Source organism: Sceloporus occidentalis, unplaced genomic scaffold (assembly GCF_023333645.1).
Source record: "Sceloporus occidentalis isolate IW3139 unplaced genomic scaffold, rSceOcc1.0.p SCAF_1, whole genome shotgun sequence".
Lineage (NCBI taxonomy): Eukaryota > Metazoa > Chordata > Lepidosauria > Squamata > Phrynosomatidae > Sceloporus > Sceloporus occidentalis.
In genome coordinates, this window is record NW_028316981.1 from 102,462,568 (window position 1) to 102,489,345 (window position 26,778).

The 26,778-nt window shown below is 41.0% G+C and overlaps 1 protein-coding gene across 7 annotated transcripts in view; it reads left to right on the top strand.

The window, feature by feature from the left end:
* Positions 1-26,778, top strand: part of ARHGAP26 (Rho GTPase activating protein 26) — a 345,307-nt gene that overhangs the window by 198,899 nt on the left and 119,630 nt on the right. For all 7 annotated transcript variants that reach the window (XM_089531147.1, XM_089531141.1, XM_089531150.1 and 4 more), the window contains exons 14-17: positions 504-578; positions 20,053-20,137; positions 23,097-23,155; positions 25,759-25,864. In XM_089531147.1, the coding sequence (XP_089387273.1) occupies positions 504-578; positions 20,053-20,137; positions 23,097-23,155; positions 25,759-25,864 (325 nt within the window). The remainder of the gene's footprint in view (positions 1-503; positions 579-20,052; positions 20,138-23,096; positions 23,156-25,758; positions 25,865-26,778) is intronic.

The window sequence follows — 26,778 nt, forward strand, 5'->3', positions numbered from 1 at the left end:
TAATAATAATAATAATAATAATAATAATAATTTATTTATATCCCACCCCTTTGAGGTCAATCGGGGTGGCTAACAATAATAAAATACAATACAATATATATCAAAATCTACTTCCCTCCCCCCTTTAAAAAGTTATTAAATCAATTATAATTAAAACCAAGAAATTAAAACAACATCAACACATACACACCATTACAAAACAAACAAAAACAAAACAGCAAACTGTGGCAGTGTTATTGGTTGAGGTGAGGAAAGAGTAACCTTTTCTTGTATTTCTGTGCTGGACAGTAACATGCAACATACATCTTCAAATCTGGGTATCTAAATAGAAAGGAAGGCCATCAATGATTTTGCTTAATCTGCAACTTTTATAGCATGTATGGACCAGTGAGGGCGGTTCAGTGTAGCTCTCATAGGTCCTTTTGTTTTTGTTTTTTAAAGAGAAACATTATATTTCTTTTCAGACAGTTCCCCAAATTAAATATTATTGCTTCTCCCCCTAGGGATCAATGAACAAGGACTATACAGAATAGTTGGTGTCAACTCCAGAGTTCAAAGGCTATTGAGTATCTTAATGGGTAAGTATATTTTGAAGGCAATGTTGCTTTTATTTGATAGTGCCCATTGTGCTAATACAGTTCTGGACCCCCTCATGTAAAAGAAATTCTGTGTATACTTGAGCCCCATTAGAGGTAATGAGGCTCATGCTCGTGGCGGCACAGCAGCGCACGCACAACATGGGCATGTGCACTATTACTCCTTCCGGCGCACAGCGCTGCTTCTTCCATCACTGCTTTCAGACGATGCTGAAAGCAGCGTACAATGTGCCCGTGTATGATGCGGGTGCACTATACCTGTATTTGAGAGTGAATGAAAACCTACTGATATGAATTTAATTCTTGGACAGAGATGGGGGAAATCACTTGTAGTATGAGGCCATTCTGTGTAATCTTCATGCACTGGAGTGCTCAGTCATAGAAAACCACTTACTTAAAACAGAAGAACATTTTAACAGTTAAACTGATATCTGTATTTTCTGCTAGATTTATGTTTCATAAATGTGTCTGACTTCCAAAATAAAACTTTATGGTCCATTTTACAGTTTGTTACTGCATGACCAACATGGATGTTCTCTGGCTTTTGCCATTCTTCTGAGATTTTCAATTTAATTTTTCCATGGCACTTTCCAGTTCTTTTCTTGTACTTTCTCTGTATGTTTGTGAGTGCATGCATGTTGAAGATATAAGTATCAGGGTAGATAACATGGGGCTAGATGGGCCAGTGGTCTAAATTATTGTAAGATTGTTTCCTAGCTTCAGTATTGTATTTCAGAGTACAGTCAGTCCTCCTTATCCATGGATTCTTTATCCACGGATTCAATCATCCACGGCTTGAAAATATATATATTTTTAAAAGAACATAAGAGACATTGTTTTACCATCCATTGTATTTAATGGGACTTGAACATCCACAGATTTTGGTATCCACCGGGAGTCCTGGAACCAAATCCCAGCAGATACCAAGGGCCCATTCTAGTTGTGTAATCATTATTTATTCTGAAAAATGACTACTTCATTCTCTAAAGAGTTTATTAATTAAACAGAATGCCTGCATTTCTTTTCTATTGCAACATGGGATTGCTCTGTATCAATTAGCATACATACAGCTTCAGAACTGAGAGCCTTTATTTCTCCCCTCCATTTTAGTGTGACTCATGTCATTCATGGTTGTAATTCTGGCGCTTTCAATTTTTTTCTACTCCTCGAATCAAAACATGTGGATGGATGCTATGTTTTGGGATGTTTTTTTGTTTACAATTGCAGACCTGTGTTTACAGAGAAGTGGAATTAGAGTGGCAAGTTAAGGTTTTATTTAAATGGCAGTACAGTGCGCCATTGGGACTTGAGCATGCACAGTATTTGGCTTACACAGAGTGAACCCCTTGCATAACCCAAGGGCGCACTGTATTCCCAAGTTTCAGGAGAATACATTTTCTTTAAAGTGACAGTGCCATCAGAGTTTGTGGAGCAGCATTTCTCTATTAAACAAGCATCCTCTGTGGCTGCGGTGGTTTGACCTTGAAGAATTTTTTTGAGTATGAGAATCATAAAATAGGAAGAGACCACAAGGGTTATCCGATCCAACCCCCTGCCCTGCAGAAAGACACAATCAAAGCATTCCCAACAGATGGCCATCCAGCCTCGCTTTAAAAACCTCCAAATAAGACTCCACCACTTGCTGAGGCAGTGTGTTCCACTGCTGAACAGCTCTTACCATGAGGAGGGTCTTCCTAATGTTGAGGTGGAATCTTTTTTCCTGTAGTCTGAATCCATTGCTTTTTGTCCTAATCTCTGAAGCAGCAGAAAACAAGCTTTTTCCATCCTCAACATGGCATCTCTTCAAATATTTAAATAAGGCTATCATGTGACCCCTTAACCATCTCTTCCCCGGGCTAAACATACCAAACTCTCTACAACACTCCTCATAGGGCATGGTTTCCAGACCTTTCATCATTTTGGCCACCCTCCTCTGGACATGCTTTAGCTTCTCCGCATCCTTCTTGAATTCTATTTTATCAAACTGGACACAGTATTCCAGGTGAGGCCTGACCAAAGCAGGATAGAGTGGCACCATTATGTACTTCCCTCGATTTAGACAGTGATGCAGCCTAGAATTGCATTGGCTGTCTTGGCTGCTGCATCACATTGCTGAGATGTTCAGCCTGTAGTCCACCATGACTCCTAAATCATACGTGCATATATTGCCGTCAGGCTAGGTGTCACACACCCTATATCTGCTCATTTCATTTTTACTGCCCCAGTGTAGTATCCTATATTTCTCCCTGTGGAGATTCATTGTGTTAGTTATGACTCAGCTCCCTAATCTGTTAAGGTCATTTTGAATTCTGACCCTGCCCTCTGGGGTATTAGTTACTCCCTTTCCCCAATTTAATTTCATCTGCAAATCTAATAAGTATGCCCTCTTGAATCATCATCCAAGTCACTGATAAAGATGTTGAAGAGCACTCGGCCAGGACAGAACCCTGTGGCACCCTTCTAGTCACTTATCTCCAGGATGAGGATGAGCCATTTATTGAGCAGCCTTTGGGTTTGGTCAATTAAGCAATAACAAATCCACCTAACAGTCACACTGTCTAGCCCACATTTTACTAGTTTACATATACACTGCGCCCGCGTTACACAGGGAGGAAGGGGCGGCGCATCCCATAGGGATGAACAGGGCGTGTGCCCATGGTGTGAGTGTGCCACCGCACCGCCGCGTGCATGAGCCCCATTCATTTAAATGGGGCTCGAGCATAGGCATTTTTTGTTTTACGTGGGGGGAGTCTGGAACAGGTCCCCCGTGTAAACAAGGGGCGTACTGTACTTACCTATACATATTTCATCATTTGTTTCAACATCACCTATACATCGATATTTAAAATCATTCAAAGAGTCTGCAAACTTCTGCTTTGCTGAAGACAGATCTGTCAAAAGAGAAGGGAGGGGTTGACTAGTGATATTAAACACTGAATCACAGACTAACAGAATACAACTTCATATTAACTTAACCTCCTTCTCTTCACACATGCTTGGTGGAAAGTGCACAGGGGGATCTCAATAATTAATGAGAAGCCCTGATGGCCACAGTAAACTTAACTACCCTAAAGATCCTGTCTGACCTTAGAAGCTAAGCAGGGTCAGCCCTGGTTAGTACTTGGATGTGAGACCATGAACAAGTACCATGTGCTGTAGGCTCTCAAGGCTTGTTCCTTGATTTGTGTTTGGCCACTGCATTCCCTTTGCAGACTTGTATGCAGTTGCACAATATGCAGTAAACTCCTGCAGCCTTGAGAAGGTCTCTCCTGTCCTTCGCTGAGTGAAGCATTTGCTGGATTTTCTTGGTTGGTTTGTAAACTATTTGGAGGTTGTACTTCCTCACCTGTTTCCCTATTCTATCTGTGACCCCTTTGATATATGATAAAAATACCTTTCATTTGGGTGGTGGTTTGTCCTCCGGCCTGCAAGGGAGTTGACCAGGCAGGCCCAACTCCATCAGGGCTAGCCTGGAAGAAGAGACTCCTCCCTCCCTAACTGTCATCTTCCAGCCTATGAGGGAGTTGACCAGGCAGGCCCAGCTCCATCAGGGCTAGCCTGGAAGAAGAGACTCTTCTCTCCATAACTGTCATCTTCCAGCCTATGAGGGAGTTGACCAGGCAGACCCAGCTCCATCAGGGCTAGCCTGAAGAAGAAGAGCCCTCCCTCTGGTCCATCTGCCTTGGTCCAGGCCTCAGAGGGAGAGAAGAATGCTGGACCTGATCCCCTCCCCCCCCCCTCACCATTCCCTTCTCCTTTTGTGGCATGTCTTTTTAGATTGTAAGCCTGAGGGCAGGGACCTGTCTATTATCCCATCTGTTGTAAGCCTCCCGGATTCCCAGTGATTGAGCGTCATATAAATAAATCCTATTATTATTATTATTATTATTATTATTATTATTATTATTATTATTATTGCCCCTATGGGTTTTTCTGAGTCTGGCAGCCCTTCTGATGTCTGAGCTGGGGTAAACATTAGCCTGTAGAGACCAGTCCAGCTGCTTCAATTCATCTTCCAGGAAGTGGGGTTCACAGATACTTTTTGCGCCTCTCACAGCCACAGGAGTTTATCGCATACCATGCATCTGCAGACAAGTTTACTTAGGGACCCCCAAATGCACTGTCGGTCAGCCACAAAAATCAGCAGTAATAGAAGATATAATAAATCATATTGGGCATAAAATGCTGTTTGAAAACACTGAAATTGTGGACTATGCCAACAACTATCAGGTCAAGCATGCTCAGGGAAGCCATTGAAATCCACAAACACCTAGACAAGTTCAACAGAAAGAAGAAATCCTGAAAGTAAACTCAGGCGGTTTACAGACCGCCATTTCGGGCGTCCTCAGGACGTCCCAGTTTGAAAAAGGGGTGTATCTTCTAGACGCCCCTTACCCTGTTATGGACAGAGTCTGTAACAAATGGCGGCAGCCGTTCCACACGGCCACCGCCATTTTGACGTAACGGATGCTCTGCGTCCGCACGTCGCATGGCAGAAGTGACGCCACGAGTGCGCGACTAGCGCCTCGCGGCGTCTCTTCCAGGCCGCAAGAAGGAGTGTGATTTTCGCGCTCCTTCTTGGCAGCGTCTGGGAACCGCGCTGTTTGGCTGCTGTGGTTCCCGGACGCTGCAACCGCTGACGGCGGCAGACCGCCGCTTCTCGGCAGGCTGTAGCATGCCTAAGTTTGGCTACCAGTCCTGAAAAACACCAAAATGAAGACCCAACAAATGCAAATGAAAACCATCTAGGGTCAGAGGTTTTCCCAGCAAACAATGGATCTCTAATTATACAGACACAAATCCTCTTTGCATATCCTCCCGCCCTCAGGCCTTGCCATTCAACAACAGAACAATACACAGATTAACATGGAAATCACTTCCTCTCAACCAACAGTATATATTCCCCAGTCTCTTCCATGCCAGCCTTCTCTGAAGATGCTAGACATAGTTGCTGGTGAAACATCAGGAATAAACTCTTCTAGAATATGGCCTCATACCCCAAAGCCCCACAAAAAACTAATATAAAGGTTGTTTGTTAAAGCAAATAGAGTACTTTCACAAAAGCTGGTTTTGACTTGCAGACACTAGAATTCTGGATAGTGAAAGATTGGTTGTTGGAATATCCCTTTCCAAACACCTCTTCATCAGCTGTTTGTTGAAGTGATGGCATAGAGTGATTCATAATCTCATTCATTCTAATAGCAAGAACTTGTTCTTTCAGTTACGTTTTACTGGAATGAAGACTATCAAAATGTCACATAGCAGAACACAGACATTTTAAGGAAAGCCTCTCCTGAATTTTTGCCTGGTATTCCTAAGATGTAGTCTTGTGTATACATGGTGGGATCAGGCTGCACTGAATTCACTGGAGTTTGCTTAGAAGCAGGCATGTATTGTATAGCATGGTACTTCCAGCATGTAATTAATTACAGTAGGAAATTAAGACAGTCTGTATTAAATACAATGTGTATTTGTACACAGCAGCAACTCATTGATGTACATAGCAATTTTACCCTGACAGAGAGGCAAATTATGTCTGATGTTTGAACAACACAAGAGATATTTTATTGTCTTGTATAAGGTTTAAACAATCTTCTAAACAATCATCACAGTTAAACAAATTCCCAAATCAGAGAATATAAACCACTGATGTGCTGAGCAACCACAAGATTAGGTTGCATGGTTAACTTCTGACAAACATAATGAGTAGCTCTTAGAATATGTTTGTGTAGTGTTTGTTTGCTTGTTTGTGTAATTATTATATTTTGCCTCTCTGGGAGATAGGAGGAGCAAGACAGTATGCAAGGATAGAAAAGAAGGACAAAACTATGAACAAGGAGACAGGCGAGATGGAGAAAAGTTTACAGCCCTGTTTCTGCAGCTCAGAAGTTCCTCAGTGTATATCTTGAGCTTGCCAGTTTCCCTTTTGATGATAAAACAGGGAGATGTCTAGAGCCAGCATGGCATAGTGGTTTGAGTGTTGGACTGCAGGGTTCAATTCCCTGCTCAGCCATGAAACCCACTGGGAGACCTTGAGCAAGTCACACTCTCTCAGCCTCAAAGGATGGCAGTGGCAAACCACCTCTGAACAAATCTTGCCAAAAATTATAGGTTCACCTTAGGGTCACCATAAGTCAGAAATTACTAGAAGTCAACAACAACCAAAGGAAAGAATGTCAGGCATTTTTGCTTGATATATGTAGCACTGTATAGTATAACTCATTCTCTATCAGTTACATGTGAAGAACATTTATCTCTTTTGGTCCTTTTTTCATAAGTATTTCCTGCATCCCTGCTAATTCTTATATTTAATAATTCCTAGATGAGTGTAATTCAGACTACTGTCAAAAATAAGCTGTTGGACTGGAATTCACTTGAATTTCAGGTAGCAGAATTAGCTAACTTTCATGACTAGTTAATATGTCAGCCATAATTTTTTTCAAGACTTTTCTTGAAATTCATCAATATTAAACCATTTCTTGTCTGTTACATGCTTAAAATGTATCTTTTATGTTTACTTGGCAGTTGGTGTGTTTATGAATCGATATATAACTTTTTGGTATGGTTTACATTCATATTAATATTGTTAATTGAAAGTTGTAATAATATTTTAGCCATCATTACTGACAGACTCTTGTATCATTTCAGCATTATTACTAGGAAATGCTGCCAGATTCCCACTTTGTTAGTCATTCACAAAATGATTGGATAAATTGATGCACAGAAAATCTGTATACCTTGTAGTTCTCGAAAGAATGATTACAATCAGCCCTCCTTATCGACAGATTTTTTTATCCATGGATTCAAGCATTCACTGCTTGAAAATATTTTTAAAAAGGTATAAATTCCAATTACCAAACCTTGATTTTCCATTTTATAAAAGGGACGCCATTTTGCTCTGCCATTATATTTGATGGGACTTGAGCATCCACAGATTTTGTTACCCACGGGGGATCCTGGAACCAAACCCCAGTGGATAACAAGGTCCCACTGTATTTGCTGAAATAACTTTCGGTCTAATTTTAGAAATGACTCTTTCAATTATCTTGTCTTCAAATCCGTTCTGATTGAAATGCAGTAAATCTATCAGTATGATTATGTAGATTTATGATTATGTATTTTTATGATTACAGTGCACCCGCTTCATACGTGGGCGCACTATATGCTGAAAGCAGCGCCGGAAGAAGCAGCGCTGTGCACTGGAAGAAACAATGGTGCACACGCCACTGCACTACCGTGCCACAGAGAGCACGAGCTCTATTATTTGTAATGGGGCTTGAGCATATGCACTATTTCTTTTACATGGGGTCCAGAACGGATCCCCACATAAAAGAAGGGTGCACTATATGTAGCAGGAGTCTGCTACCTGTATAAAGAATTGCTGCCTATCTTGAAATGACTGGAGCAAAGTCGTCAGAAGAGCCAAGTTGCTTTACTAATAAGAGTGTAATATTTAGTTGCTTAAGCAGTTTGATTAAGTTTTTTTAAAAAAACAAACAAACAAAAAACAAATACAAAAAAAATTTGAAAAGTAGGGGCTAGTGCACATTGAGGCTGGAGAGGGAGATCCCAAGGGGTTGGAACCAGTGAGTTCTCCAAGCAATACAGCGAATCAGTTTTTAAAATCCCCAACAGCTAGCAACCAGTATCTCAGAAAAGGAACAGAGACACCAGAATGTTAAGCCCATACCCACAAAGCTAAGGTTGTTGAATGTAGAGGGAATATGATGGTGATGATGTGCCTTTAACAGCATTTCTCGACCCTCCCCCCACAAATAAAAACCTACGAAAGAAGACTGGAAAGAGAAACAACTGAATTGGAGCATGTCCACAAACACTAACCCATCAACAGTGAACAGAAACAATGACTTCCTGGTGTGCTACACATACTGTAACATTGCTTAACACCTCAGTGTCAATAGGCTACTCTTAACCAGTCATCATATCTCCTTTCTGGTCCCCAGCCTGCACACACCACATTCCAAAACTCTGGTCATCCACCCAGCCTGGCCTTGGGCAACATCTTTCCTCCTACCTTTGTCCCTTAACAACTATAGTTAAAACTGAACTTATCCCATCATAAGTTTTGTATTTCTGTGGCTATTCATACAGTCTAATTATAAAGGTCCTTCCTGCACATATGTTCACTCCATGCATCTGAGGAAGTAGACCAAGGTCCAAAACACTCTACAGAAACAATCCAGTTTGAGACCACTTTAACTGTCCTGGCTCAGTGCTAGAAAATCCTGGGAATTGTAGTTTATTGTGGCACCAATGATATCTGACAGTGAAAGCTTAATATTTCACAAAACTACAGTTCCCCAAATTCCCCAGCATTGAGCCAGGGCACTGAAAGCAGTCTTAAACTGGATTCTTTCTGCAGTGTGTTTTGGACCCTTGTCTATAAAAGTTTATGCTACAACTTCTTTCCCTCATTTAGTCTCAAAGGTGCTTCAAGATCCCTTTGTATACAGCCGTGTTCCAGAATAACATGCCTATGTCTCTCAATTCTATGCCTTTCACTGGCAAAGAACGAGGATGTAATTTTTTTCTTATTTTGTTCCTGCATACAAGAATGAATAATTTCTGCCATTTTCTCCTTGATTTACAAAAATGCAGGGATTTCTGCACAAATTTTGAGCTTTGTTTATACTTTGGGACAAATTTCCTGTAAAACTACACATGGTTTTCCTGCACAGAAAGATCATTGGAGTCAGAAAACATGTATTTTGCATGAAATACACTGATTTCTGAACAAAAATATTGTGTTTTTCCCCCACAGAAAGTACATGCCACAAACCACCTGTGGGTTTTCTGTGCATGAATCTGTTTCTGTAAGTTTTTCCTTTCCGCCTTTCATATATGCACACCAGCATGAGAGGGAAGACCCAATAATGTATTTTAAATGTCTACCATGGAAATTGATGTAAAAGAAGTCTGGAGGAATTTTACTAGATGCTCTTCATCTTTCATTGCTTCTGACTGGCTTAATCTTTATGTATGTTGGGCTCAGAGGGAAACCCAAGCTGTACCATGCTGTAGTTAGACATACATCTGTAAAGTATGTATTCCCTTTGATTCGGTTTGCCAGCTAGACGAAGTGACATTTCTATTCCTCTTCTGCCTGGAGGAAAGCTCTGGAAGATGGCCATTTACCACAGCAGAGCAAGGAAAGGAACATCAGGAAAAAAATTTGCATGTTTGTTTAAAAGGCTATTGGCTCAGTCTCCAGTTTGGTCAAGGGATTCATTCTGCAGTGGTTTTTTTGCCCCAAACTGATTTAATGGAGCCTCCTTTGGTCTGTTCTTTCCTGGTGGCATGTTCTGGAATGTTTATACTTAGTCTTTATAAAAGCTTAAAAATAAAATGGGTGGGGAAGGTTGCCTGTTGATTGCCTTTTGGCATTGCCACACAGGAGACATGGCTTTCTGTTTTGGAAACTTGGTGGAGAATCCAATAACTGCTTGACAGTGAGTCTAATTCAGTAAGCCAATCTGAAATTTGGAAAATGGCCTCTAGCTCCCAACAATAGTTTTGTGGGTGTGGCCTTGGAAAGGAGCCCCTAAACAAAATGAGTGATGATATTTTTATGCAAGGATTGCTTCCTCAGACTGCATCCTACATGACTCTTGCTGGAGAGGCAAAAACCCAGCCCTCAAAATGGATTTTGACCCTTTAGCAGTAGCTGTCAAAAACTGGGGTTTTTCAAAGGCAGGAAGTCTTCTTCAAATGGATTATACTCTCAGAGGAGAATGACATCTTTTCTGAAGTGAGAACTACTGACCATCCACAGTATGTCATCCTGTCTGAGTCCAGAGAACTTAAACAGCATCTATATGTCACATAGACATGGTGCCATATATATTATGTTGTGATTATGGCAAGGAAGCCTCTGGCATTCAGTGTCTGCACTGGTGTGGTGGCATGGAATGTTAATCAGGAGTTGAAGCAATCCAACATGCAGCTTCAATGAGAGAGGAGAAAATTCTAACTTTATCCTGGAGCAAGATCTCATACAGAGTGGCTAGAAAACAGAGAGATGGTCCAAGGACCCATGCCTCATATAGCATCAGTAGAACATTTGGGTACATGGATAAGAAATGTTCACAAAGTTTGTCCATTTGTCAAAAAATTAAACTACCAATTACAGGATGTTAGCTCTTCAGGGAGAGTAAACATGGATGCTTTCTCTCTGCATCTTTTCCTCATTTTCATTAGGATGTTGCTTTCTTGCTTGCTTGTTTACTGTATTTATACCCCAATCTTCAGCCAGAGCAGATTATAGTTAATTACACATGTTGTTTATTTTAACTTTAGACACACAACAGTGTTTTGTGTAAAATGTAGGCTGTTAAACAAAGTTAAACAATATATTCCATGGGGGTGGGTGGGGAATCCCCACAATTTTTGCAAGACTAAAAAAGTACCCAAGTCATCAGAAAATTGCAATAACTCTTGTAATCCCATTCAGTGATGACAAAACTTTTGAAATATTTTGCTCTCATTTATCAGAATGAAAGAAACAAGATTTACATTGGTGTGCATGTTGTTACACTTTAAACAAAGATTGGGTGTGCTCCATGGCCTCTGTACACACATGAGTCTAGTCCTTGTGGAAATTAAGAGAGGGAGAAGTCCTGGAGCTTTGCTGTGCAGTGTGTCTGGCTTCTGTTTAAAGTTTTTAAAACACCCCTGCTGTCTCCACCAGTCTCTGTTTCCAGAGGCATATGGAGGGAATGGTGTGTGGGCATGTAGATAGGTGTAGAGAGAGAGAAGACATGCAAAGGCAACAAATTGATCCTCTTTAATTATTTTCCTAGTAGGTTTCTCCCCAACACAGCCCTTTCTTAAAAATAGGTTTTGAGTATGTTGGAGCCTCTCTTCTGTTTCCAGTGAGCCCAGCAATGTCTGTGAAATGTTTCAAAATTAAAGGGCAGATTGTTAATTTCTAGGCACTAGATAAGCAGTGTGTTGAGAGTGGACCAGTCTAGTGACCAAATCATTAAACGTTGATGAAAGGGTGCATGATAGGCAGCAGAGTCAGAAAAACAGAGCCCAGAAGACTTGTAGGTGGAGAATGGGAAGCTTTAAGAAGAGAGTAAGAGCAGGAAGGAAATGTAGGGAGAAGGAACTGGTGAGGGCTGTGGAAGCTTCTCATAGGGACATACCTGCTAATGTTTCAAAGATAAAAATAGACACTGTTGTTATAATTGTCCTGTTCTTAGTTATGTGGGCCACATGGCCAACTGTCAGGAATGCTTTGATTGTATATTTCTGCATGGCAGGGGGTTGGGCTGAATAGCCCTTCGGGTCTCTCTATGATTCTTTGTTTCTGTGAGTTTCACATAGCCTACGTATTATATGCTGGTCTTTTCTATCTTCTGCCTGCTAAACTGGCCCATAAGAACTTTCTTTAAAATGTATGGGAAAGAAATTAAAGATATTTCGCAGAATAGAATTTTTAGGCTCGCTGTAGTAATCCAAGAGTGTGAATAGTTGTGGCAGGATCAGAGATTGATAAATGGCACTCAGATAGGAGTTACATTTTCATAAAGTTCCCTGGGTTGAAGCCTGGAGCCTAACAGGGCATATTCTACCAGTTTTGACTTCAGCTGTCATTGTAGCATTGTGACTTGGTAATTCTAAAGGAGCAATAATGAGCTAAATGTTGTGTTTGTATGTGTGTGTTTGGAATGAGAATGGGAATTTCACATATTGGTTTAACCAACAAGCCAAGTATTTGACTGTAGGCTTCTAGCTAAATCTGTAAAACAAGCATGTGAAGTTTAACAATATTTAGTAATTTTTCCAAACTGTCACTGTATGTGTCCTTGCACTTGTAAAGAACCCAAATAATCACATTTTAAAGGTGCAAGTTGCTCTTCAGCATAAATAAAACCAAAAGGCTCCTGAAATTTGGCTTCTAGACTTTCTGCAGATGTTTTGGTTACATCACGCTTAGTCAGTTGCAACATGCTCTGTGTGGGGCTACCCTTGAAGAACATCCAGAAACTTCAGTTGGTACAAAATGTAGCAGCTAGGCTGCCAACTAGTACTCAGTATCATGGTCACATGGCTCCCAATACCGAAAGGTCTGCCTGGATGCCAGTTATTTTCCAGGCTCAATTCAAGGTGTTAGCTTTAACCCTTTAAGATTGTAAACAGCCTAGGGTCTGGCTCCCTATCTCCTTTTAAACTTTTTTACTTGTCAGTTACATGGAAAAGAGTTGTCTCCTATGTCACTTCCCAACTCTAGAATGTACTGTCTCTAGAATTTCTGAGGCAAGCTATGAAATGAACTCTGTGTTCAGAAAGTGCCTCACAACACATATTTTAACATTGACCTCTAAATGTTTTTATGATTTTTGTTATTTGTTTTCCCTGTGGTTATAGTTCAGCTTTCAATTTTGTGTATTTTAACACCTTATGGTAGGTTTTGGAAAGGTGGAATGGAAATACTTGAAAGTGAAATAAAATAAATAAGAAGTAGGTCCAGGTCCATGTAGAGATCCAAGCCAATGTTTTCTATCCAATTGCATCCTGTCAGATGCTCCCTAGGAGCTGAGCTGGAGGGCATGCTGGCAGTAGGGATTTTGTTGATTGACTCTAGCATCTGGTAAAAATTGAGAGCATCACATGAATAATATGCTGGCTCAGTCTTTCGTAGGCCCTGGCCGACTAAACTCACTGGCTTTCTAGCCCGTGTGTTTGCAGAAAAAACAAAACATGCTTGCCACGCTTCACAAATGCAAGTATGCATTTCCCCCTTATACTGAAATTGTACAACAGCTGTTTAGGAATATCTGTTTCTCATGTTGTCCACTTTTGATTTCTAACAGTTTAATATACATAGCAAACACTCACAAGAGATACCTTGCAAAAGACATTTTAATATATAAACTCTCTTCTCCTGGACTTTCAGTCTCAAGCAGGCAAGAGATAGTAGGTTTTTTAAAAATCTGATTAATAGAAAACAGAAGTAAGTCATTGAATTCAAAAGAGAAGTTATTGGCAAGGAAAAGTATGTAAGAAAGAATTAAGTTCTGATCAGCAAATAAGATAGGAAAGAAGCTGTGCACAATTTGACGGTAAGAGAGAAGAGTTGGTTTCCTAGGAGCAATAACTGTTGAGACATGCAGTCTAACATCTGTAGGATCTGATGAAGCATAAGTGTCACTAGCTCACACGTGAATATGGAACCCAACACTCATTTATGATTTAACTCTTTTTTGTAGTGGGACCAAGAAAGTATATGGAAAAAAGAGAAGAAGGTTTCAGTGTGCTCTGCAAGGTTTAAAGCAGAGGAAGATGCATTGCTCTGTAATTGAATGCAGAAGATCCCAGGGTCACTTTCCTGGCATGTCCAGTTAAAAGGATTAGGTAGCACATGATGGGAATCACTACAGTTTTGTATACCACTTCGATCAGTGTGGAGATTATGGCTTCTAGCCAAATAAGCCAGCATGGGTAAGGAAACTTTATGTTAGACTTCATTTGCCCAGTGACTTCTAATTTGTTTTCAGAAGTCTTGAGAATAAGAATAGCCACTACTTACTTTGTTGGGAAGATATATTTTATGGTGTGGCCACTGGCTGCAAGCAGATTGCTTAGAAGGATTGCTGGATTATGATGGGAAATAAATCCTATTAAAAAGGATGGGTTTAAACACAATGCCATAAATAGCTGTGCTGTCAAGCTGTTAGATACTTTCTCAGTCTATAATTTTATATAGCTGTTTTGTATATTTGAAAAGCTAACACAAGCAAAGGCAAAATGACCAAGACTGCAAGACGTGTTTCAGGGAAGTATGACAACACCTCCATGTTTTCTAGTGAGTCTGTCTCAAAGTGGACCCTTTTCAGTGATACCTCTTCACCAGGTGTTGTTCACATGGATTGTTGGGAGGGCCAAGGAAAGAACAGAGTTTAAAAGTAATGATGCCGAGGATAATCTGCCTGCATAAATGAAGAATCAGGGGAAAAACATTGCATTTCAAGGGCATCAGAAGGCAAAACTGAACAAACTAAAATTATATGTCCAGAAGCCAAAAACTGCCTAGCTTATTCCAGCTTCTTATTGTGCATGGTGCAATATTTAGAAGTCTAGTTCTAATTTATTAAAGTGCATATTTATTTCTCTGTGTGCAGTTACCACATCTACTAAACCACAAAGCCCATTCACCAGTTTTTAAAAACGTCTCTCTTTCCCTGTAGACACACACTGACACAAACAAAGACACACACCCCGATCATGATTGGCAAAGATACATTTATTTGGCCTCCATCTTCCCTCTTGCTCTTGAACTCTGGTTAGTGGCCCCTGGAGGCACTTTGCAGATGTTTCTGTTTTGCAAGCCAGTGGGAACTTCATGAGCAGTCTTTCTTTGCTTCTAGCAGCAAATGTCAGTCTGGCATAAGTGCTCATCTGGCGAAAGGTTTCTGGAGTTGTGAGCTTAAGGTCTACCAGGTCAAGCAGCTCAGCGGATAATTTGCTGACACACTGCTGAGCCAAAGTCCCATTATGCAGCACTGTGTGAGAACTTTATTTTTTCCTTCACAATCCTGACAAAATATAGCTGCTGGATACAGTGGCTATAGTGTGTGTGTGTGTCTCTGTGAGTATGTTTATGTAGAACTTTATTTTTATTTTGTCAGCAAGGCTAAGTTTAGCATGGTTTCTGCTTTGGGCAGGCATACAAATACACATGCCACTCTGCCAGCACTGACTCACCCCCAGACTGTTTCACATAACTTGACACAGTGCAGACATGCTACTTATTATTAGCAAAGTGCCTGTTATTATGACAGACACAGTGTGTGTGGAGGGAAAGCTTGTATTTCACACTCCAGGCTCCCAGGGATTCCTGGGATATAGTGTGTGTATGTCTGTGTATGTGTCTGTGGGTGTGTTTATGCAGAACTTTATTTTTATTTTCTCAGCAAGGCTGCGTCTAGCATGGTTTCTGCCCTGGGATGCCTAGGGATACAGATACACACGCTACTTTGCCAGCAATGACTCACCCACAGAGAATCAGTGCCAGTGGAGGCTGAGCCACCAAGTATGAGGTGTGGTGAGCTAAGCTTTGCTCTTACCACAGTGTGTTCCCCCAACTACATTTCCAGCTTTGCAGATCCTCCCTTCCTCCATAGCAGTGAATAGCAACCATGGTCATATGGAAGGGGGAGTAAAGGATGACACAGTAGATGAAAACTATATTGCCCTTAATGATCCTAACACCAGTGGTGAGAAGTAAGGTTTTCCTATTACCACTCTATCTCCATTTTACCATTGTCTGTTCACCATGGTCTCCATGTGGAACACAGCTCTGTGAATTGAGCATCTCCACAATGTATTTCACTTCTTGGTGATTAGATTAGCTAGAGCATTATGAAAACTGGCTCTGTGTATGTGTGTTTGTGTGTGTCGAGGGGGGGGGGGATTGCTTACCATATATACTCATGTAAGTCAAGAAATTTATGCCCAAAAATTGACCACCCAAATCCCAGGTCAACTTATTTATGGGTCAGAATGTCATAGCAACTCTTTCAGATCTCTCCATGCAGTCGGGAGAGCAGTTTCTATGGTCCGGTACAGACATGCCCCGAAGGACACCCTAGTCATGTGCAAGGGGCGCCACATCCACACATCCCTCGCCTGTGATGTGGGCGTCGTCGTTGCGTGGTGCCAAATAGACGGCGTGCATAGCGATGACGTCACTGCTGGGCGGCCTCCAGATGGAGCCGCTCAGCAGTGACGTGCTCACGCCGCTGCCAGCTGTTTGCGGTGGCTGCTTTTTAGCGGTCCTTTTTTCGTAGCCACGCTGCGCAGTTTGGTTGCTGCGGCGCAGCTACACAGTAACGAGGTGGCTCCCGGCTGCCTCTTCCTGGTGCTCTGTACCGCTTCTTTCTCTCTTGAGCTGAGCAGAAAGAGTCCTGGGTGATTGATTGCTTTTAAACAAACAGAGTCCCTCTCCCACCCGCGCTGTCTGCTACTGTCTGGGGAGTAAAAGATGAAACGAAAGCTGAAATGCTGAAGCAAAAAAGCCTCAATTAGGGTCCCTCTTGCCACATGAACACATACTTACATTGAAGGAGCCTCCAAGTTTTGCCTTCGACCTATCCACGGGTCATTGCAAAATCCACAATTTTGGCCCAAAACCTGCCCTCGACTTATACATGAGGTTGATTTATAGTTGAGTATTCATTCCGAAGAACTTAGTTTTTAGGCTAGGGGCACTCATTTGTTTAAGCAGACCTTGCACCCTTATCTAGACTTCTCCACACTTGCTTAATTCATACTATGTTGCTTGAACATTGGTCCACAATATTGTTTTAATGCCTAAAAAATTTGAATTTTTAATAGTCTCTGTGGGTATCCTCATTCCCTTATCCTTTGTACAGTGTTTAGTGCTGGGGTATTAATATTTTTCTATGATAGTCAGCATGGCATAGTGGTTTGAGTGTTGGTGTATGACTCTGGAGACCAGGGTTGGATTCCCAGCTCGGCCATAAAACCTACAAGGTGATTTTGGGCAAGTCACATGCTCTCAGCCTCAGGGGAAGGCAGTTGCAAACCACCTCTGAACAAATCTTGCCAAGAAATCCTCATGATAGAGTCATCTTAGGGTCATCATAAGTAAAAAATGACTTGAAGCCACACAGCAGCACATTTCATCTTTACAAATGAGAACATATAATTTCCACAGTTTTCTCCCCACTGTGGAGAAAACAAATAGTTATGTGTAGTTCTCATTCATTATTTCCATATCCTGATGTATTTGAGGGAATTATTCTGCACAGACCATAAATGTGATGGTTTGTTGCATGAAAATCATGAGTTTTGCACAAAAAACAGTTTTCAGACTGCCACATGTCATTTTGTGCAATATTGCTTTTTTTTTTAACACAAAAGCCAGCAATCTTGTCCAACAAAAGATGGCAAAAACAGCACATTTGCACAAGAAAACCTTGCAGGTATTTTTGTGTATGTGTTTAAGATTGCTTTTTTTGTGGATTTTAAAAAAATATTATGTAAGTTTGCTGTTTCCAGACACAGCTGTCTGGAAGCAGTGTTATTTTTGTGCAAATCCCAGAATTCTTAAATTCTCATACAAGGTGTGGGGACTTTTAAAAAATTTAAGTAAAAATAAGTGTTAATGTTTCAAAGGTTGTTTTTTTAAAAAAAAAAAAACAACAACAACCCTGAAGTGAGTGTGTATGGGCATCCCTCCAAGGTCTGTCAAGAGGCTGGTGCAGCTCTCTGATGCAACTCTCTTAGCAATTGCTCACCCCTGCTCCCAAAAGACTCCTGACTTAAGGTGTGAAGGGTAATTATACAGACTTTGTACTGTAGGCTGCTAATACCATCCCTGATTTTTATTGTTAAAATTGTTATTGTGATCATTTGCAACAGCATTTGCAACTTCTTATGGTATTTAGATGGACTATTTCTTTATGGTAGGGTTGCCAACTTGGATCCAGATTGGGTCTCCTGTAACCATAATGCTTAAAAGCAGATCCTCCCCCAGCACACCTATTTCCTCATCAGTGGAGAAGCACTAGCTCTGTTTTTATTTATTTGGTTCATATCTCACCTTTCTCCCCAAATGGTTCTCAAGGCAACTTATTGATACTGTACATAAGGACACATAATACTACTGTTCTGTGCATCCAGTGATAAGAACACAGCTGGAACTTCTCTGACAAGACATATTCCATGTTAGGAGAGGATGGCTCCAGATGAAAGTTGGTGCTTGGAAGGTGAGGGAGGACAAATACTTTCATCCTGCTTGAAGGAACTTTACAGTATCTTGTCCTGCTTCAAGATCTGTTAAGGATTAAAGTTGGATCCAATCTGGTATCCCTACTCTATGAAAATGACTGGTTGGAACTAGATAAAAATTAGTGTTAAGGAAAGTACTGTTAATCCTGTTTTTGATCTTTTGAAATTTTTCTCTGAATAGCATTATTGCACTTAGACTGAAGGGATCTAAGTTATGTTGCTTGTCAGCAGTATGTTAATTTTTAATTTTCTTTATTCTGCATGCATGGTATTGTGGAACTCTTGATATTTGTATAATCAGTATGATATTGCTTGTAAATTAGACTGGGCCCAGTGTTATTCAACATCTGTATAAATGACTTGGATGACAGAATTGGGGGCATACTTATCAAATTTGCAGATGACACCAAATTAGAAAGAGTAGCAGAGGACAGGATCAAAATTCAAAAGGACCTGAATAGATTAGAAAGATGGGCCAAAGCTAACAAAATGAATTTCAACACGGAGAAATGTAAGGTACTGCACTTAGGGCGGAAAAATGAAATACACAGATATAGGATGGGGGACACCTGGCTGAATGAGACTACATGTGAAAGGGATCTAGGAGTCCAAGTAGACCACAACTTGAACATGAGCCAACAATGCAGTGCGGCAGCTAACAGGGCCAATGTGATTTTAGGCTGCATCGTTAGACGTATAGTGTCTAGACCAAGGGAAGTAATAGTGCCACTCTATTCTGCTCTGGTCAGGCCCCACCTGGAATACTGTGTCTTGTTCTGGGCAGCACAATTCAAAAAAGATGTGGAGAAACGAGCATGTCCAAAGGAGGGCGACTAGAATGGTGAAGGGTCTGGAAACCATGCCCTATGAGAAACGCCTTAGGGAGCTGGGGATGTTTAGCCTGGAGAAGTGAAGGTTAAGAGGTGATATGATAGCCTTGTTTAAATACTTAAAGGGATGTCATATTGAGGAGGGAGCAAGCTTGTTTTCTGTTGCTTCAGAGACTAGGACCCGGAACAATGGATGCAAGCTACAGGAAAAGAGGTTCCACCTTAACATTAGGAATACCGTCCTGACAGTAAGGACTGTTCTAACAGTAAGGGAGTAGAACACACTCCCTTGGAGAGTGGTGGAGTCTCCCTCCTTGGAGGTCTTTAAACAGAGGCTGGATGGCCATCTGTCGGGTATGCTTTGATTAAGATTTCCTGCATGGCAGGGGATTGGGCTGGATAGCCCTTGTGGTCTCTTCCAACTTTATGATTCTATGCTTTTCTGATCCTCAAATCAATGCCCATGTTCTTACTTTTTCTGGTCAACCCTTGAGGAAAGATGGAGACTATTGTGCTCATTTGGCTGTGACTTCTGGCATTGTATCAGCCTCTTTAGGTGGAGATTTCTGAGTTCCTTTGCTCCTCTCTTCTAGGATGCCTGTCCAGGAAACAAACCGATTCTTTAAAAAAGCTGTCCTATCAAAGTAACACATTGCAGGCAAGCCAAGCACAGTCTTTTCTGTCTTGGTTACATTTTCAGCTCTTAGGTAAAGGGTATTCACATTGTGAAGATGGAACAAGGAAAACGTTTGGGAAGTGGTAAACCCATGGTGAATATTACATTACTTGATGTAGGCTCTTCTTCCTATGGGAGCTTACTGATGTGTATACTTCTGTGTCCTTAGATCCTAAAGCAGCTGAAACAGAAGATGAAATCTCTGCAGAGTGGGAGATTAAAACAATCACCAGTGCACTGAAAACATACTTGCGGTGAGTGAGGAGGTTCTCCTATGATCCCTGTCCCTGTGTGCCTAACTCTTTTTGCTGGGCTCTCCAATTTTACTTTTCAGGAGCAAACCCCTTAGACTCCCTGCTCAGGATTCACTTCTCCATGTCTGCTTGTGCTAGCACCTCAGGTTCAGCAGACCTATAGTGGGTTCCCATATCTGAGCTTTACTAAGGTGAGAGGTAAGGGGGGAGTGCTGACCAAACAGAATTGCCTGCCTTACCCCAAGTCAAACTGCAGGTGTGTCTCACTGATCAGGATTTGAGGCATAAGTCTTTCCCAGCCCTATGTGGAGAGGCCAAGGATTGAACAGAAATACCTTTTACCACTGAACTGCATTCCTTAACATAACATGTTACCCAACCAACAATTTCTATCCTGCAAATTCACCAGGTTGGCTGCTTACTATGTTTGCCCAAGCCAGGTAGCAAAAATGTGATTGTATGGAAGAACAGATCTGGAAGAAAGGGCACTTCTAGGGGGAGTTGTGGGTATGAGAGAGTTCAGCAACCCCTGCTTGTACTGGAGGCTATGATGTACATTTCTTCCACTTAAATCTTGGCACTGACCAGTAGACAAGGTATTTGGGTGCTCTTTGTTTTAACTTGCACTTCCAGGCTTAATGTCTGCTATCAAGAATTTTGCAAAAGTTCACTGCAGTATATCTCAGTAAGTCTTGGCAGACATGGTTACGATTTAAACTGTACCCAGTTACCAATGGCACTTCGCATTTTCAAGCATGCAATTTTATGGTTTACCTTCCAGTCTTTAACTAATAGACTATCTCCAACACCCCCATCCACCTTCATAATATTTCAGGGTGTCCCAGAACAGGAAGGCCTTGCTTGAAATGTCACCATAAAGCTGTCTTAGAGCTGTATTTTCAAGGATATAAACAGTATTGCTCGAGCACTTGAATTAACTTGTAACAGTGCAGGAGTGGCTGATGTTGTTCACTGGAATTCCAGTCTAGGAAATGTGGGGAGTTGCAGAGGTCTGCATTATGACGTTAGGCCAGAAGCTCTGTTTCCTTTGGCACATTCTCAAAACAATGAAATTCATTACTATTAATCATGCAGCAATAAAGATAATGCAGAGGATTTATTTGGCAGCAGGTCATAAACCACAAACACAATGAGGGATATCCAATCTCAGCTCTAACCTCTATCTATTTTTCTTTCTTACTCTTACATTTTGACGGGCCAGTCTAGAGCTGGTAGGAACTGCCCAGAGGAGCTCAGGATAAGGTGCTAAATCCTAACAGAGCTTTTGTTAGTAGCAAGCATTGTGTATTGCTATGGAAAGATGTTACTGAGACTTAGATCTTAGCTAAATCTGAAGGTGAGATTCACACTCTCCCCATACCTCTAGTCAGGGTGCATGTGTGGATTTTGTACTGACAAGTCCTCAGGTCATTGGTTCTTTTACTTAATATCCTACTTTTATTTACATCCCCCACAACCTTCTAGATAACTTACAATTTAAAACAAATACAGTATAGATAAAACATAAAAAAATTATCATCAAAATATAATTAACCATTAGAAATAATTTAAAGCAAATACTAAAAATAATTTTAAAAAATAGTACTTACCACTCCTTATTGAAAGCCCTCCCTTCAAAAAACATTCAGTTTAACAAAGCCTTTCTTGAAAATGTCTTTGCATGCTAATGCAAGGACAGCAAAGAGGAGCCAATGTAGTCTCTCTAGGAAGGGTGCTCTAGATTCTAGGGGAAGCCAGCAATAAGGGCCTTTCTCATAATACCACCTGGTGTGAACATGGGACTGAGGCTGCATCCACACTGGAGAAAAGCCCTAAGAAACATTCACAAGATCAGACTAGTTGGGTCCTCTGTTTTCCATTAGAGTACAAACACTATATTTACATCATTGTAAATTTTACATGGAATTGATTTAACTTCCAGACCCATACATTACAGTAAGTATCCTTTAATCTTATAATCTTGTTAGCAGAGTATAAATAGTTTCGTAAGAAGTGAATTTTTGCAAACATTTTGGATGCTGGTTGAAATTGGGTGATAGTCTGGCCTGGCTCTTTTCTTTTGCTTTATCACTGCCCTATTTTTTGCCTGTGTTGAAAGGTGATAGGATAATTGCAGCCAGTGATTCCGCTGCTGCTGTGCCTTTTAATGCGATTACTTCATGTGGTATTAGGAGAGAAAGGGTGGATAAAATGTGCACATTCTTTCAGAGCCTCACAAACACTTCTCCATTTAACTTGAGTTGTCCATGCAAGGAACCACTTTTCCCTTTATTCAGGTGTATAATGCAGTCTCATTATTAAAGTTTCCCAGGCCACCTCTGCTGTGGAACAGGGTTAGTCAAGCATGGTTCCCTCCAGGTATTTTTGTACTGCAACTCCAAAAGCCCCTTACCATTAGTTTTCAGGTGGAGACTGATTGAAGTTGTAGGCCTGAAGAACCACATCTCCCTGACACACATTTAAAATGTAATCAATTGTTTCTGTTATTATTATATCTATTATTATTATCTGCTCTGTTCTTTGGCAGGGCGTATTATGTCATGTTTAGCTGTTGCTGGCTAGCCCTGACATAAGTCTGAAATAGCTGATTTCTGGGATGCTTTATAGTGTTGATCATCTGTCTTTCAGGGTTACTATTTTTTTCACAGGCTGCAGTATTGTCAGTGTATGTTTTAAGTTACCAATCCATTATATGAGACTATTTAGTTATTTAATGATGAAAAGCTGATCAGTGTTCGGAAAGACAGGTATTAAATCCTTTTTCTTTTCAATGTGATGACATTTCTTGTTGAATACAGTTAAATGGCTGGCAGTGTTTAGCTGCGCCCTACATGATGATGAATAAATTGATTGTAATTACTTATTTCCAGTGCTTATCAACCATTCTACCAAGAATTTTAATTGTTGTCATTTGGTTGTGCTTTCCTCTGTATCTCAGAATGCTTCCTGGACCACTCATGATGTATCAGTTTCAAAGAAGCTTCATTAAAGCAGCAAGTAAGTAATTTGTCTCAGCCTCCTGAAGGAGACAAATTCCTCTGTCAGCAACACCACATAACTTTTAATCTTTTAGAACTTATTGGCAAAGATGTGAGCTTTTTCAGAAAATTCTGCAAATAGGAATGGAATTGTGATGTAAGAGAGCATATTAATTAAAACTTCCTACAATGGAAAAAAGTGGGGATGTTACAGAAATGTTTGGTTGTCAAAATCATAGGTTTTTATTAGCTTGAATTTTTGCAGTATCCTGTCATTTCAGCTTGCCTCTGATGAGAACGTCTCCATTAATTTCATTGTGGTTTCTGACTTGATAAATATGACATACTTGTGAGTCTACTATTTTATCATTTAGATCAGTGGTTCCCAAACTTTTTTGGGCCACTGCCCCTTTCCTCTTGGGCGACAACCCTAGTGCCCCCAATGCCTATTTTCTGATGTTAAGTCTAATGTTCTACTGCAAATTTAAAACAACCAATTTTGGTCACAGCTCCCTTTGGGAGCAGCAACTGAGTAGCTGGCTGAATAGCGACCAAAAAGCCTCTTGCCTGTGCCAGCCATCCAGTAAAGGCCAGTGCAGGTGAGAGGCTTCTCCGTTGCTGCTGTACTGGCTTCTTGGTTGCTACTCCCTTTGGACCTGGTCACTGTCAGAACAGCAATCATGCAGCTGGCCAAGCAGTGACAGAAAAACCTCTCAGCCATTCCGTCACTTCCGCAAAGGCAAATGCAGGCAAGAAACCTCTTAGTCACTGCTCAGCCAACTGCTTGATCGCTTCTCCCCAGGTGACCAAATGAAAAGGGAGAAGCTTCTCCCCAGCAAGGAAGTACTCTCAATCCTTCTTTATTGGGGCAGAGAGTGTCCCAGCCAGTATGTGTATAGTGGGTTTACAGAGGCTGCATGCTCTTCTCTCAGCCTATCAGATGAAAGAAAACAAGATCAGGCTGGAGCACAGAAAGTTTAAGCAGCGTCTCAAACCTGAAAGTTCCTTTTTGCTGCTGCCTCTTCCCCACTGCTATGTGCTCTAATTCTTTGCTCCAGTCATTCAATCAGCCCCTAAATGGTGCCACTCTAAGCAACAGAAGTGATGCCTTGTGTCCAACCCTCGCAAGAGTTTCTTGCCACCACTAGTGGCTAAGAGAGTGAGCTCATGTGGAAAGATGAAGAGCAGGAGATATGACCACATGAAGTGAGGTTTCACAATGTTTTTAAGATACCCTGAAAAGAAGTTTCATGCAACCCTCATCCCTACCATGGTCCTAATGTCTGCTGGTTCCCCTTGTCTTTTTTGCACACCAGTACTTTAACTGAAGCCCCCCTTTTGCCCCCTTCCCTCTCACCACTCCCGTGGACGTTTCCACTGCCTCTGGGGGGGGGGGGCGTACCGCCCACTTTGGGAATCACTGATTTAGATTGATGTCATATTTAACATTAGAGAGTAAAATGAGAAAGCTGTTAGTTCTGCAAGGGCAGCTGAAAACAACTCTGCTTCTTTCATATTCATTGTCCATTGAAGAAACAAAAAAATTATTTCTGACTCACAGTGTATTTTTAAAAAGATTCTCATGTTTATCTGCTTGATTTCCTGACAGTGAGTGGTGGTAGAAGGATGTAGGTTAGGCCATGAAAATAACTCAAAGCAAATAATTCACAGGGTATTAGCGTTATCTATACAGTCACCTCTCCATTTTTGCAGACTTGAAGTCCATGGTCTTGATTCCTCATGGAGGGGCAAGCCCCATTGACTAAAATGGTGCTGGTGCCCATGAGCACAGACCAGTGGGGCTTGAATATATGTGAGTTTCCATTTTCATGTTGGGGTCCGGAATGGATCCCCTGCAAAAATGGAGGAACGACTGTATTTTGTGAGTACTTGGCTCTGTCCTCTCCTTCTTCTGTGACTCAATGCATACATACTGTGGGACAAGGCAAGGTGGTAATGTATACTCCAGAATATCTCTTCCCACTAGAAATGAGAACAGGATTACCAGTTCTGTTATCCCCAGTGAAAGGGCTTCTCCCAGGTGGATAATACCATCTTTCCCTCTGTCCAAGGTAAGTTCATGTTGGACGAGAGACTTGTAAAAATAGATTGTATGAATATTATTGTTAGGATGCCTGTGTATCCTCACTGTCCACATCTCCCCCCCACCCCCACCCCCCAAAAAAAGATTATTCTAAAATGTTGATAGAGTTTGGTGTGTGAGTGTGTGTTTGCATGAGAGCAACAAAGAGCAGGTGGGGAGAGAATGAGAAAATACCTAACACTTCTTTGGACTTCTACAATTGCTTCCACTTTGTGCTGGGATAATTAAAGTTTAGGTGTTACAATAAAATTACCATATTGACTATAAATCAACCTCATGTATAAGTTGAGGTCAACATTTTGGGCCAAAATTGTTGCTTTTCATTGATCCGTGTGTAAGTCGAGGGTCAGACTAAAGGAAGCAACTAAGCTGGGAAGAGACATTTATGCATCCTTTCAACTTTCTATTGTTTTCGTACCTATTATTGTAATAAAGCTAATCAAAATCTAGGGATTTCAGGTTGTACTAAATAGCTTGTAACTGATGGATGAAACCAAAAATATTTTGTCTTGTTGCAGAACTGGAGAATCAAGAATCAAGAATCTCAGAGATCCACAGCTTAGTACACAGACTTCCTGAGAAAAACAGACAGATGCTCCATTTGCTCATGAATCACTTGGCAAAGTATGTGTGCTGGCTTTAATAAACTCTTGCCTTTTTGTTTACTGACCTCAGAGTGGAAAAATGGACTAACCATTTAAGAGTAAGGGCACCCTTCCTGTTCCCTGCATTTGGTTGAAAACCATATTCTGAAATGGCAGTTCCCTTCATTGTCAGGAAATGTGATGAACTTAGTGGCCTACCAGATGTTAATCATGCCTTAAATGAATGTGTACCATAAGAGTTTACCTCTTATTTAAATTTCCATTCCATGATGTTATTAGATCACTTGGCTGCTTATGAAGGCTATAACTCTAGCTTATGGGCTCTTCACTAGGAGAAGAAAGGTTTTTTTTCTTAATACCAAAGCTGAGCATCCCTAGTTAAGAAAATCCTTGACTTGCCATTTGCTCAACCTTTTCAGAGTCTTCGCACAGTGTATTTGTGGTACTAGGCACTTGCTTTGTGACAGGCATGTGAGGTCAATATCTATTCCTTGTTTTGGAACATGTTGCTCCTGCAAGGAAATTAAGGTACAGGAGATTCATGAGCAAGGTTAAACAGTGAGAGAAAATAGACCTTGAGTTATATGCTGCTGTGCAGTGTGGAAAGGAGTTGCTCTGCATCAGTTGTAAGGCAGTTGCAAAGTACATCACACTTGTGTAGCATTTATTTGATGTTTATGGGTAATAGGTGAAAAACATCCTCTTCTGGCAGGCCATTAAGGAAAGAAACAAAAAAGGGAAAGATGTATGGGCATGGGGAGCTCTCTTTTTCTCATTTTTAAGAGGCCAAATGAGAGGTAATGTCAGCAATAAATGATGGGGCTCTAATTTGGTGGATCGGGGATGTGATAGTTCATATTTTCCTCCCAGCGCACATTGCTGTACGAGAGCTACTATTAGCAATGGAGGGAAGACCATGGTCATCCATGTTGT